The sequence below is a fragment of the Cariama cristata genome, unplaced genomic scaffold (genome assembly GCF_000690535.1).
Source record: "Cariama cristata isolate BGI_N322 unplaced genomic scaffold, ASM69053v1 scaffold45406, whole genome shotgun sequence".
Lineage (NCBI taxonomy): Eukaryota > Metazoa > Chordata > Aves > Cariamiformes > Cariamidae > Cariama > Cariama cristata.
This window is the reverse complement of record NW_009623534.1, coordinates 1-18,379: the sequence shown is the minus strand read 5'-3', so window position 1 is coordinate 18,379 and position 18,379 is coordinate 1. Positions and strand designations below refer to the sequence as shown.

The following is an 18,379-nucleotide window of genomic DNA, read 5'->3' as shown; positions in this document are numbered from 1 at the left end:
TGAGTCTCTTTAGCTTAAGTGGTAGCAGCTTGCACTTGTAGTCCCCACTGTGTTGAGCAGGACAGTGACCATCACAGGCGGGCTTGGTTTTTACCTCATTAGATGCTCTTTGACATTTCAAGAACATACATGTCTCGTTCTTAAAGACTGTGTGTATTGTTCTAAATCTGTGGGTTTCCATGCCTTTGGGGACTCCTGGATGTCTTCCAGTGCGGATGTCCATCCTTTTGGAAACTTGGCACGTGTAAGGATTGGTGTGGTGTGCATGAACTTGCTTTTCCAAGACACTTTCTGCAGAAATCTTTGCTTGCAGGTCTCCTTCCCTGCATGTTTTTGTGTTCTTTGTCTCAACAGATGGGAACTGCTCAAAACAACAGTAGTGACCTCAAAAAACTCCACGCAGTAGAGCTTGACCTGTGTCACAAGGACGTGATGGCAGACACGTTTGATCACAGCATTATTTCTGTGGAAGAGGAAGGAGCAGGCAATTTTCAACGTTCTCTTCCAACACAAGAGTCCCTCCGATCCCCTCGGGGCTCTGTTGTGAGTTTCCATAACATCCAGTACTCGGTTAAGCAGTCCAGTGGATTCCTATGTAAACGGAAAACTGTGGAAAAGAAGATCCTTCATAATGTTTAGTAAGTTCTTTCTTAAATAAAATACCAGAGGGTAGGAATTAATCTACTGCTGTGAATCAGTGACCTCAATGTCACCTTCCAGACCCAGCTGTGCTGGTAAAGAAATGACTACCCTCTTGCCAGTCCACAGTTCATGTGAGCACTTTCTAATTTGGTTTTAAACAAAATAGCCGGGATATAGCTGGAGCAGTTTCAGTTATTGATCCGTGCAAATTAGGACCAAACTTGTGTGAACTATTCTGCCAGATGATCTGAGGGTTCCCTTAACTAGGGTTCAAGATGCAGTCAGAGGAAATGAGCAGCAGAGAGCAGTTGTTTCTTCTTTTCAAGACACAGCTCAGTAGGGTAGACACTTAATTTCTGTCTTTTGTAGATTGCTTTTTATGTCCAGCTCTGGTTCTGTTCTGACTGGCAGCCTGGGACAAGAAAGGAAAAATGCTTGATTTCAGATTTAAGGAGAAGTTTTTAATAATCTCTAAGTTTTCCTTTCAACAGCATTTTGTTTACACCTTACCTCTACTATGAGCTGCATGTGAACAGTCCTCCATTTGGAAATAACTCTTTCCTTCTTCCAGTGGCATTATGAAGCCAGGCTTGAATGCTATCCTGGGGCCAACAGGGAGTGGTAAATCTTCGTAAGTACTTTCTTCTGCCCCTTCAAACCGACAGTCAGCTGTTCAAAGAGAATTCGGGGTTCTGAGGGTTGGGGGAGATGTGAGGGGTCTGCTGGCTCAGACTTTTGCATGCCTGTGAGAATTCTGGTGATGCAGTTTGACCTCATGTCCCTCTATCAGCTTTGCTGGAGTTCTTGTTCTGCAGTGGTGTCACACCCCTCATCTGCTCGAATTGGTGGTCTATATTACTGCAGTTACCTTTGGTGTTGGCCTGAGTTAAGATACCAGGCTGAACTGGGGTGACTGGAGCTCAGGTGTAGGCTTTGTCCTAGACTTGTAATGGGGTGGGGAAGGGGTGCAAACTCCCTTAGGGCAGGAGATATGTCATTCCCTGTGAAGTCACGGCAGCAAAACTTCCTTGAAGATGCTAGGCCAAACCCCTCTCTGACAACTGACAGGAATATGGTGTAATGTCAGTCTGTAGGATGCTCTGGATCCTCACCCAACTTGGCTGTGGCCTGGTGGTAGGGGTGCACACGTGCTTGAGTTCTTTGGATGACAGCACAGAGAAATACCATGCAAACTATCTCCAACCAGTGCTGATGCTGTTTTCTCTCCTGTAAAACCATGGTAAGAGAGCTCTTTGTCACTCTCTGCCTTTGAGAATGTCAGAGACTGGCAAATATGGCCAAGGGTCACACAGGTGTGTCTTTGTGGTGACCCTTGATCTTCCTTTCTAAGGAGACTGCTGGCTAATCAGGATGTTTTCAAGAGCAGCACTTCATCAGGGAGGTGTCTACTTAGCTAGCAGGCTGGCCTCTGATTGGCAGTAAGGAGAATCCAGTGATATGTCAAAACAAAATTACTTTATAGAATTAATCTTAACTCTAGTCTTTTTTATACCTATTTGGATTAATTTCCTTGAGATCAAAGTAGTTACTTCTATGCTCCCCTGGCTGGAGAGCAGACTGCAGCTACTCAGCAGGGTGCTTTTTTCTCTGTGCATTTGAGGTTAGCTGTTAATACGGAAACTGAGTTTATGTCTGTAGGGGGTTGACTGCTGTGAATTGTGAGGGTCTGTATACTACCATACTGCTGTGGCACGCCTTATGCTGGAAAATCCTGTATCTGCACCAGGCTTTCTGTACAAAGAGCTAAAGCCCTCAGAGTAGAAGCAGCCCCTTTCTGTGCCCTTTGGTTTGCAGGATGCCGTTAGCAGGCTGTAACTGCAATCCTGACTGTGGTACTTATCCAAAGGTAAAAGCAGCTGTTATAGCAAAACCTAATGCCTTGTGTTTGTCTGCAGTCTCCTAGATGTGCTGGCTGCCAGAAAGGACCCATCAGGCCTGTCTGGAGAAGTGCTTATAGATGGCATCCCACAACCTCCAAATTTCAAGTGCATCTCAGGATACGTTGTGCAGGTGAGTAACTGCCTTCAGTGGGAGCCTTGGAGCCCTTAAGATGGAAGACCGCATAAATGAGCAAAGCATGAACTACAAGGTTACGTAATTTTTGATGACCCCCGCAGAATCTAATTTGACAACTCAAATGTTACAGTATTTAGTATTTTCCTGGGACACAGAAGACAAGAGGATCAAACTGTTACTCCAACCAAGTCAAGCATGGAAGTGTTTGTTTTTCCAAAGCCACATGGATTCCCAAACCACTGGGCCACTGTGGCTGCTTCTCTGCGCTCTGTCCTAAAGTACTAGCAAGGGTTTAAAAAAAAAATAAAAAGGTGAGGAAAAAACCCACAACACCCAAAATCTCTTGTTGTAAAACTCAGAAGCAGTTCTAGCTGGCAGAAGTACCTTCAAGCTATCGGACAATAATTCTAGGAAGTAAATAGATCCCTGCTGTTCTTCCCCTGATTCTGGCTGGCTGGGACAGAGCTTCATTCCACTTGGAGACAGGAAAAGCCAGCTGAATCTGCGGAAGTGGGTGGAGGCCTGGACCAATAATAGACCCTCAAAGCCCTGGGAGAGTTAAGGAGAAGGGGATTCTTGGCAGCCATATGCACAGCCAAATCTGGAAACCATCCAGGCTTCTGACTGCAGGCAGATGTGAAATAGGCAGCTTTTCTGAAAGCTGCCATCTGGGGGGCTCTGGGAGGGTGCATGTGATGAGACTGATGCTAAGTCTTGATCTTGCAGGTCAAAGATCCCCAAATCCTTGGTGTTTCATGAATAGCCAGGAAGTTTCTTGCAAGTGGTCCCAGTTTGAGACATTTGTCTCTCAAATGCCCAATGCAACCAAACTTAATCTTAAAATGATAGGCAACTAGGTGAGACATTAAATGGTCTTTCCCCTTCCCCCCCCCTCCATGCTCCCTAGATCAAGAAAGATGGCTCAAAGACTACAAACAATACTTAGAGCCTAAATACATAAATACATACATCCTTACAGGGTCAGTTTTATGCAGATGAGCATATAGGCATACTAAGTCATGTGTTATCCCTATAAAACTGCTGGTGGTCTCTCCATTCGTGCCTTGTGAGAGAGGGTGCCACGCCACAGTTTGTTACATTTGGTATTAAGGTAGCTTAAATTCACAGTTTAGTTTCCAACATGGTGACCAAATAGTTGTATTGATGAATCTGAGGATAGGGAATGGGAGGCTAGGGTGAGAGACTGAGGGTGTGCGGGGAGGGAAGTGATGGTAGGAAATTCTTAAACCAGCTTTGGCAGCAAAGCCAGTTTATCATAACACTACACCCTGAGTAATGTCACATACTTGTTTAGCACAGCAGCACATTCAGTCTTCCTCTGTTAACTCCAGTGCCAAAGATGGTTGGCTGGCGCATCCTTTGTGCTGCTGATCAACTACATCTGATGTGGAAGGAATCCCAAAGCAGGCAAGAATCTGCTGCCCTGCAGCTTAGGGGCTGTATCTTCCAAAAAGGCACTAGATTTGAAAGGTGCCTGATTAACAGGTGCGTTTCTCAGCAGCTGCCCAGTGTTGCAGCCCTTCTCCCATCATATGGTGGGATGCAGAATTGGCTCAAATATCAAAGCAGTGGTGATGGAGAGGCATGGAGCTCTGGATGGACCTGACATCAACTGCTTAGCTCATGGTTGTTACAGGTTGGTGTAGGCTGCTCAGATGTTTAGTCAACTGGATAGATTTGATTCTTACTCAAAATGCACATGACTGTTGAAGCTTTTCTAAAGAGGTAGCCCCTAGAATAAGGTCCTGTGCCCAAGAGTTATAGATAGTTGAGACATGGAAAAAATCAGGAGCATCTTGGTGCAATATTCTTGTTTCTCTGAGGAGCTGCTGCCAGTGAGGAGCTGGGGAGAGCTCCTTGTTGGCAGCTGAACTCGGCAGGTGCTCTGGACCACAGCAGGATATGGCTTGTTACCAGGAAAAGAGCTGACTTGGATGACTCCCTGAGTGTCTCTACCTTGAATATTGAGCACTAGCAATGTCCATTGGCTTCAGCTGGACTGGAAGAAGTTCAACTTTTTTCAAAACCAGCTACCTGCCCTGCCTCTCTTTGGCTCGTAAGGAAAATGCACGTGCGGTACCAAATGGTACTGTCTGCACTTGAACTCCTGAGCCTGAAAGCAGGCTGAGGTGGTGCTTGGTGTAAGCTGGGAACCTGCAGAGCTGCATTCTCCCCTTGACTGCTACTGAGTGACCTTGAATTTTGTGTCATGTAAGTTTTGAAGCAGAGGTTGTCTCTCAGTCCAGTTTCCACTGTGGTCCACAAACAGCTTATCCAGCAACAGTCTTTACAGAGACTCTGGTGCCCAGTCAGGTAGCTGAGAAGGAGGCTTTCCAACTGTCCATTTGTACTGCTTTCAGGATGATGTTGTCATGGGCACAATGACAGTGAGGGAGAACCTGCACTTCTCTGCTGCCCTGAGACTCCCCAGCTCCATCGGTGTTAAAGAGAAGGAAGAGCGAGTCACCCAGATAATCAGCGAGCTGGGATTAAGCAAAGTGGCTGATGCTAAGGTGAGCAGTGGAATATCTTTCTCAGAAATCATATTACCTCTGGAAACTGAACTACTTGACTCTGGGCAGTATGGTGTACGTAGCACAGCTGCACCAAGCTAAGCAGGAACCTGACTAAACCATACTGCACACAAGAAATCAGTCTCCAGCTGAGGAGGTACCTTGGAAAGAGGTATGTGTATTTGCTACCAAAAAGGGAATATTTTGGACCATGTCCAGCATCCTGTATAAATTCAGGGGACAAAAAGTCACCTAGTCATTGCACCTTGGAAAGCTGCTCAGTCACTTCTGGGCTTTGTGGGACAAGACAGGGAAGTTGTTTTTACAGTGCTGAAAGCTGTGAGGGATGGAAAGCTGGGCTGTGATGGAGAAGTTCTGTGAAGAGCTTGTTCCTCCCAGCAACATTTTTACTCTTGCTTTACTTTTACTTTACTTGCGCCACTCTTACTTGAGCAGCAGGCGAGCTACCAACAAAAGGCATCCCTGAACACCAATGACTCTGACTGCTGTAGCCACCTTCTGGCTCTTCTTTGGCAGTGTCATCCTTGTTCCCTGAAGTCATATGGTGCCTGCTACCTCTGAAAATCAGGCTCTGCTTACTGCTACACAGTCCCTCACACTGAGTCAGACTCATCATCTGCTGCTGGCCCTAGAGTTCACTAGTGGGATTCTGAAAATGAACAGGGCTGCTGGGTGTGGAGAGCCCTGAACTCCAGAGTGTGTACTGACTACGTCTTGTTGCAAATACCTGATTTCTTCTGCTTCTAGGTAGGAACCGAATTGATCCGGGGAGTGTCTGGAGGCGAACGGAAGAGAACCAACATTGGGATGGAGCTCATTACAGAGCCACCAGTCCTTTTTCTGGATGAGCCAACAACTGGCCTTGATGCCAGCACAGCCAATGCAGTCCTCATCCTCTTGAAGAAGTAAGAGTCAGTTGTTCAGGGCCCTGCTGCAATTTTGTTATCAGCTCATTAGTAGAGAAAGGAATGCTGTTACGACTGAGTAGCTACAGTGCTCTTTTTTTTAAAAAAAGAAAAGCTAGACAAATACACTCAGAAGTGGTAGTAAATTATTTATTTGGGTCTTGTCCAAAGCCTTTTGAAGTTAATGGGAATCCTTCCCCAGCGAGCATTGGATTGGAGCCCAAAAAACAGATGTAGCTTGGACAGCTTTGCTTTGCCACAGAGAGGGGTGGACTGGGAGGTCAGGCCTTGCAATAATAATTTCTTGGCCTTCCAGCTGAGTCTATTACAAAGTCTCTTCCTCCACTCTGGCAACAGCCTTGAACTCAGATCAGACTTCACTTGCAGATTTACCCTCAGTGTTTACCTTCATCTCCTATGTTTTGGAAATGAACTTTCTTCTGGTACAAAGAGGACCAAACAAGGCTTATTTAATGAGAATGAGTTCCTAACCCTCCTCCTGGGTTTTAGCACATTATCTGGTTTTGCTTCGGGGGACATTTTGCTCTGCTGTTTGTAGATAGAGGTCTTTGATCAGTGAGGATACTTGTGCATCAGTGCTAAAGCACTTGAAAGAGCGTCTGACAAATCTGAAGGTAAACTAGTTTTGACTTTTCTAGAGATTAAATCTTCAGCAGAAGAGTAAAGAGAAGTCTCAGCTGGCCAGACTTCCACAGCCTGCTATGTAAAGCCTGGTACTGCCCTTGTGTGCAGAAGGACCATTCCAGTTCATCAAGTTGAAGCCTGGTATAGAAAACATGTAAGGAGGGTTTATACACAGCTATTGCCTCAACCGTTGCTAGCTACAGACATCATACTTTGTCTACCTGGACTGCAATGATGATCTCTTGTAATGAAGGGTGCTGTCTTGAAGGGCTTGCAGGCAGGATCTAACATAGTGACAGAGAAGGGGGAACTACAGCTTTTCTGGGTCAAGACCCTGAGAAGTTGACAAGTATTTGTCTTGGATTTGGATACTTGTTTTTTGCTTGGGTTAACATGACCTTTCTAAAATGCAAAATGTGGTGTATTTCAGAGATGTTTCCCTTCTATTTCAGGCTCTCAAGAAGAGGGCGAACCATCATATTTTCCATCCATCAGCCCCGCTATTCCATATTCAAGCTATTTGACAGTCTGACATTACTAGCTTTGGGAAAGGTGCTGTACCATGGTCCTGCGAAGCAGGCCCTGGAGTACTTTAGTTCTATTGGTAAGTCTTCTGTGCCAAGAGCAAAGGCAACTGGCTAATGAGTTTAATCTGTGGGTACATTCTTACCCTAGCACTGGACAACAGTCCTGTGCTGGTTTATCACTAGAATACTAGAGGCTGCACACGTACAGTCTGAACAGTGTTATGTTAGAACAGGAAAAAAACCAAAACTATAAACCTGAAATTTTTCAGACAACAGAGCATGGCTCTCCCCTGCCTTTGTTTTGCCTTGCATCAGGACAAAAACCCAGAATCGCTTGGACATTTAGACACATGATGCACAACAGACAAGGTGATGCTTGTAGTTCCACCAGGCCTAGATTGTAGACCCAGTGGGTTCTGAACCACAGCCTGCATATTGGCAGCAATCTGTAGGGGCTGATCAGAGAATCTGCTCTAGGCTGAATGCAGTCGGGTGACCAAGAAGGAAAAATCATGGTATGTCTTAAGATGAGTTAATAATTGCACTGTTGGGTGGCTGCCTCCTCTCCAAGTAAGCAGGGTGAGGGTTTCTGACTGTAATGGACAGAGAATGTGGAGTGAATTTCCAATCTAGTCTAGTTGAAGCCTCGGACACATTGGATTGTAAGCTTTCTTTGGCTTTAAGGGAGATGCTTCAACCAATCTCACTACTTCTACTCCTGTTAGCATCCCACCTCACTGCCTTTCTCACAGGAATGCTATAGAATAAGCATCCTTGGTGTTTTTTTGTTTTTTTTTTCCTTCCCCCTCATCCCATAGCTAGAACCATATCATAAGAAGCTGCTCTTGGACAGCCCTTCCTCTTCCTTGTGATCAAGGAAACACAAGCAAGAGTTGAGCTTCTAGAGCAAGCATCTGAGGCTGTAGAGCAGACATCCAGCAACCTCTACTGAGGAACTGTGCGTCTTTCAGAGTGGGTTGTGATGGAACAGCACTGGGAAGGAGGCAAGTTGTCCATACTGAGCTGTGTAGAAGCAAGTTACAGATTTCTCCTCACCTAAAATCAGTGGAGAATAAGCAATTTTGAAGCTCTGTAAGGAAACCTTGGATTCACAGTCTCCTAAATCCTGTCCATTCTACTGCTGTAAACTAATACTTATGGAAAGCAGTGAAGTTTTCCTGTAACAGGGTTGTGGAAGAGGAATATAATATTAGACCTGACCTTCCAAGCTATGCTCTGTGCAATACAAACATGTTGCATATGTGGGTTTTTTTGTGTTGTTTGTTATTTGTTTTTTTTTTAAGGATATGAATGTGAACCCTTCAACAATCCAGCTGACTTCTTCCTTGATATCATAAATGGTGATTCAACTGCTGTGGGAGCAACCAAGGAAGATCACACACTTGTGGACACAGGAAAAGGTAAATTGTGAAGGAGAAATCCACTGTTGGCTGGTGTAGAAGGGAAGTTGCATGTGGTGATGGCAAGCTTTTATTATTTGGGTTTTCTCCAGTCTAAGGGCACTTCGTTATCTTTTTATTTTTCCTACTAGTATACTTTGATTGGGCTTCTTTAAAGAGCTCAGAAAACTTTTAAAAGGTTTTTTTTTTCTTCCTTCAGTAATATAGGAGAGCAGTGATAAGTATCAGTAATTTACAAAACCTGTGTGGGAAAGACTGAAAAACTAGAATTGCTTAGTCTCAAGAGACAGCTGACAGAAGACAGAAGTTTTCAGTCACGTAAGAGGCTGCTGCAGAGAAGACAGGGTAGATAGGCTAAGGAGTAATGGATTTACAGGTTGGTGGCAAAGATTGGAACTAAATTAGAGAACAAATTCTCTAACAATATAGTGAGTGAAATGTTGGGAAATATTTGTTTGGGGATGCTGTAGCATATCTGTGACTGAAGGATTATAAGGGAACATTTTCATAATGGTGTTTTTGGGGGATGGGGAAATGGATCAGAGCAAACATTGATTTCCCTAAAATTCAGTGAAACAAAGGCTTTCTGGTGCTTCATTCTAAGAACATGGGAATTTTTATACTACAAAGAATGGGCAGATTAGCTAGGTTCAATTAAAACTGTAGGAAAACTGCCTCACTCAAGCTTGCCTCTTAAGCTCAGAGCTAAGGCTTGATCAATTCAAATTCTCTGAGCATTCCTGTTTTTTTTATTCAGCCTCCAAAGTGGCTGAGCATGTTGATGGGCCATGTGTCAAGGTAGGGTTCATGGGGAATCACAAGCCATACCTTGTCTTTCACACTCAGAGGTAAGAATTGAAAATGGAGTGGCAGAAGATAACGTGGACAGCAGTGTGGTAGATGTGCTGCACGAGAAATATCTCAACTCCAGCCTGTATCAGAGTACAAGGGAAGCACTGGCAAAAGTAGAGCTTGGACGGGGAAGCAAGCAGAGAGTATCCAAGCAGGGGCATGAGATTACCTATGCAAATGGATTCCTCACCCAGCTGTACTGGGTATCCAAGCGTTCCCTGAAAAACCTCATCAGGAACCCACAGGCCTCCATTGCACAAGTAGGTAACAACTGCTAAAAGTCTCAGATTTCCTCTGCTCTCAGTCCTGAAATCTGCAGTTTGTAGAACAGACTTTTGTTTTAAAAGGCAGCTAGGGAAACAGGAAAGTCCTGTGCCACTGCCACTTAAGTGGCGTGAGATGCCCAGCTACCTCTGTTGCCTTTGGAAAAAATCTCCATTTTAGTTTAGCAGAAGGACTACTGCACTGAAGACTGGGGAGTGGGGGGGAAATGCCCCATTCTCTGGTTCCCATGGCGAGCTTCTAGGGTGATGTTAATTTTGTGCCTCACTTAAAATTTTAAACTGGGTTATTCTTTGAGTGTGCTTCTACTAACCTTTTCCAGCCAAAGATCAGAGGAAGGAGAGAAGCGAAGAAGATAAACTTGAAAAATTTGCCATAAGGCTTTTAATTGTCTGTGTAATAGGTGTACACTGACACACAACAGCAAAGTTTTAGGCAGACATGAACCTTAAACCCTGCATATGCCTTAGGAATAAGCTTGTCCCTATTTACTTACCTGAAGGACTCCCTTTTCCTTTTCATCTTTCCACTTCTAGATTGCAGTGACCATAACTCTAGCCTTGGTTGTGGGTGCTATTTTTTTCGGTGTAAAATTGGATCGAAGTGGTATTCAGAATCGGTAAGTTGGAAAGCCACAGCTTTGCTCATTTTTCTATCTGTAGCAGACAGGTTTCAGCCACAGGGAAGGCCTTGGGATCCACTTGGACCACAAAGGAGGGTTGGGTTTAGAAGCCTCAATGCACTGCAGCATAGCATTGCTGGAGGTCCTAAAGGAACCGCAGTTCTGTCGGGCTCGCACATATGTACAAAGGAGAGGTGAAAGGGAAGATAAACGAATAAACCTGGTTTTACAGCTGAGATCTACATTAGCACAATTAAATATCTCCATTCTGTGAACAGAGACAGAAAAGCACTGACTTGATGTCTGAGGCTGCCAGTGTTGATCTACGCTGTTTCCTCACTTTTTGACAGTTCTGTTTTGCCTTCTAGGGTTGGATCTTTGTTTTTTGTCACCACAAACCAGTGTTTTTCCAGTGTCTCTGCAATTGAGCTGTTCATCAGAGACAAGAAACTATTTATGTAAGTAGTGAGGCACTTAGACTGTATCATACCCTGGAGTGAGGCAGGGGGCGTATCTTACAGGCTAAACAAAATTATTTCCACCAAAGACTTGATTGCTCCCTTGCAACAACAGATTGTGATAGTAATGCTAAATTCGTCTGTAGATCAGGGAGCTGAAATGCCAAGAGGTGGTGGAAGGAGGGGAGAAATAAAATTATTTTGCTTGCTTGCTGTGTCACAGTTTATTGAGAAGTGCTTTTCCTACCCACTTTTGGTAACAGCTGTTTTTGAAGTCTGCATGTGAACCCTGCCTGCCCTCTTGCTGACAGGGTTGAAATGCTGTCTTGCAATGGTCCTAAAGTGGTAAGGCTGTGCAAAGATGAAGAGAGAGTTTTTGGAAAAGCTTCACAAGGGATGCTGAGATGAAGAGGGCTGCTGTCTGGCTTACAAGAGCTCCCTAATAATCAAGCGCATCTCTCTGTCTATATATATGTATGTATATATGTGTTTGTACGTGTGTGTATGTATGTAAATGCATGTATATATATTATATACACACGTGTATATATACACATATATATACACATGTGTGTATATATGTGTATACACACATATATATATATGTTGAAAATGTAGTTTGGAGTAGCTTCCAGCTCATAGGATGAAAAGGCAAGGGACAGATCCTATATAGTAAAGAAGAAATTGGAGATTTGTTCCTGGAATGCACATGTCCACCCACAGGTTGCTCAGAGCAGCTTACTATTGCCCTTAACAGCTGCTCAGGAGTGAATCTCCCCCAACGCTGATATTCCTTGCCAGTCTGCCCTTAAGCTTACCATCTTAGTTTACCAGCTGTGCCAATGGGGATTTTGGCTCCTCACCAATTAAAGCATCTTTTTATGAGCTCCATTAAGCAGCAAAACAATCATAATGACATTTAATTGACCTGTGAACTGGAGGTGAGTCGATGTTGTAAAGGTGTTTTCCCATTGTTGGGTGTCATTCCTTTGCTGCTGGAAGCAGCTGTTATAGTTAGCTGTGGATAAAGCTTTCCTCCAGTTAACAGCAGCCTAATACTTTCCCATGCTCTTGTGTTAAGGATCATTCTCTTTGAAAAGAGATTTAGGAGCTTTTTCCCAATATGTTACTTAGCAGTCACATAGTCTTTCATTCACTTTCCTTGGAGGGCTCTCAGTATGACTGCAGGGCCTGTGGGATAGATCAGCCCTTACTTTACAGAGTGGGAAGTGATAGCACAGAGAAAAAAATCAACTTGCATATACAGAAGGAGTCAGTGATAGAGAGAACAGAAACTGAATCAGGATAAACCAGACACACGTGCTGAGCCTGCTTCCTAGATAACCTCTAAACCTGTACAACTCCCCTCCTTCCTGTCCTCGCAGCCATCAGTACACCAGTGGATATTACCGTGTGTCTGCCTACTTCCTGGCCTTGATGATAGGAGATCTACTGCCCATGAGAACTGCTCCAGCCATCATATTCTCTTGCATCAGTTACTGGATGATTGGTAAAGAATTGATGCTTTCGTTGAACCTGTCATCTTCCAACACATTTAATTTCTGACTTAGCCAGACTTTAATTCCTATATCTATAACATGAAACTAGTTGAACCTTCAACTGATTTAAGTGCTTGGCATCATAACTTCGGAGGACTCTGGGGCAGGGGCAGAGACACCAGCAATCTAAGACAGGGACTTGCTTGACCACATCTTTTGGTAATGCTCTTTGGGCCTTTGGAGCATGCATAGCTCCTGCCAACTCCAAACACCGTCTTTCTTCCTGCTTTCCCTGTCTCGTATAGGAGTCCAAGGGTACCTCTCTGGGATTCATAATGTGGTTGTTTACTGGACTTTTTCTTTTCTGTTTTTTGACAGGATACCAAGCTGTTGCAAGCCGGTTCTTCTTCTTCATGCTGACCCTGCTACTAGTGTCCTACACTGCCACAGCCATGTCTCTGGCTATCAGTGCTGGGATGGATGTGGTGGCTGTGGCAAATCTGCTCATCACTATTTGTTTTGTCTTGATGCTTGTAAGTATGTAAGGGTGTGTGTGTGCTCCTTTGGTGGAGGCAAGAAAGCAGCTGAGACAGGCTGAGAGGACCAGGTTGAGCCAGCCCTAAGCAGGCTGAGAATCCACAGCCCAGAAGCATGTCAGCCCTGTGATTTTATTGTCACTATAGTCAAAGATGTACTTCTGCCAACTTGTAATCTAAAGGCCAAATCATTGCTCAGGTGAAATTTAGTAGGTGTGATGCCATCAGAGCTTTGTGAACAGTGTGCCCCAAAGTACTGTTGGTTTGTTTTGTTTTTTAAATGTCCTTACAAAAATGGATTTTAAAAAACCCCTTGCATTTCCAGTATTAGAAATCTAAGTGATCAACTAGATCATTTCAAAGGGAAAAAATCCTAAAATAAACTTTAGATTGATTTCTTTTATTGCATTAATTTTTGTTGCCCAGTGGGACTAGCAGGAGCATACCCTTTCTTTATTCACTATTGCCCTTAGGTTCCAGAAATTACTTCAATACTCTTCTTCAAGGACTTCTAAGGAAGACAGCAAGTGAGAGAAAGGAATTTTGACTGGTCGTAGATGACGGATGTTAATTTTTTTCCAAAGAGATAATGTTAGTGATGAAACTTCTTGTGAGGTCTATCAAGTTACCTTAGAGTAAAAAGTACCTCCTGTCAGGTGATTCCTGGTAGCTGTCTGCGTACATATTCTGAGCCCACAGTGCACCCCTTGTTCTTTGATTTGCAACTTAATCTACTTATTGCAATAAGCTAAGTGATAGTGTACTGCTTCAAATGCTTGCTGTGGGTGAGAAGTGTGCATGTGTAGTCAAGGGCAGCTGATGTACATTTAGTTAAGTCACAGTATATAAGGAATGGCACATGCACATCCTGAAAGATAGCAGGGTAAGCACAAAAACACTTGTGATGAAGCACAGCCTGAAGCATCAGGTTTAGCTATGAAGTCCAATTGTGCTAAAAAGTAAAAGAAAAAATCTTGTTCCAGGCAGGAAAGAGCACAGATAAAAGATGTAAGTCAGAGAAGAAAGCTGAAACAGTAACAGCCCCTAAGGCTCCCCATGGTTTCCTTCTTGTTTCTCCGCTTACTGATCTCCCAGTCATCCTTTAGCCTCTGCCTAGCTGTACCATAGGAGACACAGTCCTCCAGAGTAAGAATTTGTTAGCCTGCATGCTTCTTAGCTCACATGTGGATGTAGAAAACCTTTCTGACCTCTTTGCAAGCAGTTCAACTGGAGTACTTGGGTGTGCTGTTGGGCCAGCTGGCTGGGACTGCTGCAAGGTTTGAACCTCATGTCTGTAGGCACAGGCCTAACAGCAGTATGAGGTCCATCTATCCCAGTGCACGTCTGCTGGGGAACTGCAGTATCTGTGCAGGAATGGCACTGTTTGCAGTAAACGGAGTTTGTGACTCATTAGTCTCTTATGTTCTATTTCAGATCTTTTCAGGCCTATTAGTAAACCTCCCTTCTGTAATGGGCTGGCTGAACTGGCTCAAGTACTTCAGCATCCCCCGATACGGCCTCACTGTGAGTAGAAAGTAGCATCACTGTGAGTAATGTAGCCATACTACTGCTTTCTGGATGGGTTTTGAGTATAAGTTAAGGTCTCTTAAAAGTCAGATTTGGTTTCTTTCCTTGCATGAACATGGTAAAAGAAGAACAAACCAGCCAACCCCCAAAAAGGAAGCAAAAGTTAATCTCTGTGTGAGAGGTGGAAGTCTCAGAGACTGAACAAATTCTTTGTACCACAAAATTGGTGCTGCTTGGACAGCAGCAGAGTGAGCTGTCCAGGGAGGCACTAATTCCTAGCCTGAATAGTTGATCCCTATGGTTTAGAATAAAGTCAAATATTGTATATGGCCTCTTCAGAGACTGCTGTTAGGTTGGCCAGTCTGAGGTTAATGACTGTCCAACTGGTTAAAGGATTTACCATAACGCCTGCGTGTCTCAGTCTTCAGTGTGGCTTCCTCTGAAGTGAAATGTGACTTACTGCCATATCAATAATAAGGAGCTGGGGTACCAGAGAGCTAACGGTGCAGCTGCTTGAAACACTGTAACTAGACACAGCAGGTCACCCACTGGTCACAGGTGGGAGTTGTGCTTCCATCTCCTGTGTTCAGCCTAGCCAAGCCTATTTGGGAGGAATAGTTTCCTACCTTTGAGTAAAAACGAGTGAAATGAATGCCAGAGCTGGTGCAGAGTGGCGTGGGTAGGACCATGTTGACTGACAGTGGGAGAAAGGTAGGATCAGAGAGAGTGGGATATATGTGAGACCTTACCTTTTTAGGTACCACTGAGATATTTTATCAGTGTTGCTGAATGTGGAATTGTCCCCTGAGATTGCAGTTAGCCCAGGATGCCAGTGCAAGGGAACCCTTCCCCTCTTGCCTTGGCTGGCTGCACTATCTACTTCAGTGTGCTGGTGCTGGGGTGGCTGCCTGCAGCTGCATGGTTTTCTGGGTCAGTAGATTGACCCAGATGAAAGTGGTTGAACAGGAACTTGCAGCTGGCAAGACAGAAACCTATAGCTAAATCACTGAAATGTAACTTTGAAGCCAAAGACTCAGACACCAAACCATCCTGCATGTAGAACTTGGAGCAGTTCCTCAGAAAGGCAGTGATAAAAAACTTCAAAATAAAAAGGAACATAAACATACAATTCTAAGAATGGTGATACATGTCTTCTAATCAAGTTCCTTTGAGGTGTTTCCGTTTTAGCACCCCATATCACTAACTCTGTAAAAATCTGATGTCTGCCTTTTTCTTCAAGTGAATGAGTTCAGAGATCTCTACTTCTGTGGTGAGAAGAATCCAAATATTACAGTGTCTGTGGGAGATGCAGGCAGTTGTCCCCCTGATATTTCAGGAGAAATGTAAGTCTCTAACTCATGGTGGTTCTTGGGCCTGAATTGTGATGACCTGCTTAAAGAGAAGTCTGACTATGTCAAATTGTTATTCATAGAATAACTACTCACAGGCCAGTCAATAATATGTCCCAAAATAATGTGTTTTAGGATTCTATAGTAAAACTTCACAATTACCCAAGAGTGAAATAGGGATGAAATTTTACTTCTAAAAATAGGCAGATGAGCTAAATTAAATTTTATTTTTGATAACCTAGCCCTGGCTTATCAGTTTTCTTAAACAAACCCCACGGTCGCTTAGCAATGGAAATGCAATGTGTGGACAGCCACAAAGTTGTTGGGAAGCAGCAGACCTGTGATCAGAAACATGCCAGCCCCTCAGAGCTTGTTTGTAAATATTAACCTCCCTGCAGATACAGCAGAGAGCCAAGGTATCTATCTCCTAGTGCTACTGCCCCATTTGAAATACTCTTGACTATTAATACCTTAAATTGTAGCAATGCAAGTATTTCGTGACACATGCTAGAGGGCTGGCAAACTGAGGTAATTGCAGGGAACAGTGCTAGAGCAGTTTCCACACCTTTTGGACCCCAAACCCCTGCTATGGCCCTCCAATGATTGCTGTGTGAAACTAATGCTTTTGTACTTATCATGGTTTAATGTGGTTCTGAGGTTACTCGTAAATTGCCAGCTATCTATAAACAACAATTAGGATACTACTGAAAAATGACTGAACCAGAGATCTAGATTTGTCCCTTAAGCTTTTTTTAGTGATAGGTTATGAAGTTACTCTATTTCCATCACCTGTTTTGCAGAGTTGAGGGTAGAAGAATCTTTGTGGAACACCAATAAAAGTAACTACCTGAAGACTTGCACCACATAATAATACTAAATTCTGCCCCATGCTTTTCTGCAGGTGTTCTGGTGAAGCATACCTGTGCAGCCAAGGAATCGCACCTACCAACTGGGCAATGTGGGAAAACATAGTGGCTCTCTTCTGCATGACTGTTATCTTCATTATCATTGCCTACTCAAAGCTCCGGTTTATGAGAAAGTTCACATAGGCTCCTGCGTTGCCTTGTTCTGCAGCTTCTCTGGTCTTAAAACTGCAAAGTTTGTTAGGGCCTACAGGAGATTGCAAAAAGATTTCAATCTACTTTACTGGACTTCAGATGGGAGCCCTATCCCCTTGTTTCCAGAGCATGATCTCCACATGCTTGTTATGATTTTGGTTAAGCAGAAATGCATTAATGTACATTGCATAAGTGATTTTTTGTAAGACAATGTAATTCTTGTAATTCCTTAGGTATGGATCAAACAATATATTGTAAAGCATTATTCTGTGGCCAACTCATACAGGAAATGTTCAATGGGAAACATTTTCCTTTGAACACATGAGCTTCTCCACAAATGCTGTAAGGTGACGATGGCATTTATGCATTGATATGTTACCTTGTTAGTGCCTGTCACACCTGAGGAGAGCCAGAGACCATTCACAGCGTGTTGGAGATGCATTTGAGTTTTAAGTCAGTACAGGGAGTGAGCGCTCCTTGCCAAGCAAGAACAGCTATACTTCTAGTAGCTTCTCAATGGCAGCTACTTGTAGAAACAACTTTTGCTTGATTAAAAACTGAACAGCACTGGTGTAAGACATCTCATCTAAGAAGAGTGAGAAATACATACTGTTGTACTGTAAACAAACAAACAAACAAAATTCCCTCCCCCCAAAAAAAAACCCACCACCAATAGCAAAGAATACTTTTACTACTTAAGAGGAGGGGAGGAAATTCCTTTTTTCTAATAAAAATTTGTATAGTTAGCAATGAAAGATCTTTTTAACAGACTTAATGCTTAGCTGCACCATCTATATATAGTGCTACTTACACTATGGACTGAAAAAAACTGTGGAGACACTGCTGTGGCAACTACAGCAACGCTTACCGCAGTCACCACAGGACAGACTGTAGTGTGACAGCAGTGGTCTCCTCACCACATTAGCAAAAGCAGAGCTGCTTTTAAGCTGCATTAAGACCCTCAGATGCAAGTGGACCAGCTAAGCTAAAGGAAAACATCCTCAAACACAAGGCTAGAGTGTTTGCTTGTGAGGGCCAGGCTAGCAGCAGCCCTTGAAACTGGCCTGCAGTGTGAAAGCGCTTCTGGTGCTCTTGCAATAAACGGTTCAGTCGTGGTATTAGAGGGAAATAATCAAACTGACAGTGCAGCCACATCAAGCACAAACCATGCTCTTTCTGTGCTGCTTCACTGCCTTTTACAGCTGGTAAAAAGTAAACTTCTGCCACGCTTTACATCTCGGTATTTGTCTTTCTCCTCCTGCTGTGATGAAGGTTGGTTGGTCTTGATTCTTCCCTCCACTGAAGCTGTCGCCCATCAGACACGTAGGCAGTAGCGGAAGCCTCCCCTCACGACGAGGCCAGAAGCGGTGGGGAGGGCCAGGCCCCAAATCTACGCACGTCCTGTACGGGGTTGTCAGGCCTCGGCTACTGCGTGAGCCGGCGGGGAGCGGGCCGGGCCCGGCA

General features: G+C 44.0%; 1 protein-coding gene across 1 annotated transcript; it reads left to right on the top strand.

Annotated features, from left to right (window-relative positions):
- Window positions 1-354: 354 nt before the first annotated feature.
- Window positions 355-16,906, top strand: LOC104155688 (ATP-binding cassette sub-family G member 2-like). Its single transcript, XM_009702755.1, has 15 exons — window positions 355-638; window positions 1,214-1,273; window positions 2,559-2,673; window positions 5,061-5,213; window positions 5,982-6,139; window positions 7,237-7,388; window positions 8,616-8,732; window positions 9,579-9,844; window positions 10,403-10,485; window positions 10,857-10,946; window positions 12,332-12,456; window positions 12,824-12,978; window positions 14,416-14,506; window positions 15,740-15,851; window positions 16,759-16,906. Exons 1-15 carry the CDS (start codon window positions 355-357, stop codon window positions 16,904-16,906), a joined length of 2,109 nt encoding a protein of 702 aa, XP_009701057.1.
- Window positions 16,907-18,379: the final 1,473 nt, after the last annotated feature.

Coding starts and splice junctions, on each gene's coding strand:
- LOC104155688 (XM_009702755.1), top strand. CDS start 355: ATGGGAACTGCTCAAAACAACAGTAGTGACCTCAAAAAACTCCACGCA. Junction 639..1,213: donor AAGATCCTTCATAATGTTTA/GTAAGTTCTTTC, acceptor TCCTTCTTCCAG/TGGCATTATGAAGCCAGGCT. Junction 12,979..14,415: donor TTTGTTTTGTCTTGATGCTT/GTAAGTATGTAA, acceptor GTTCTATTTCAG/ATCTTTTCAGGCCTATTAGT.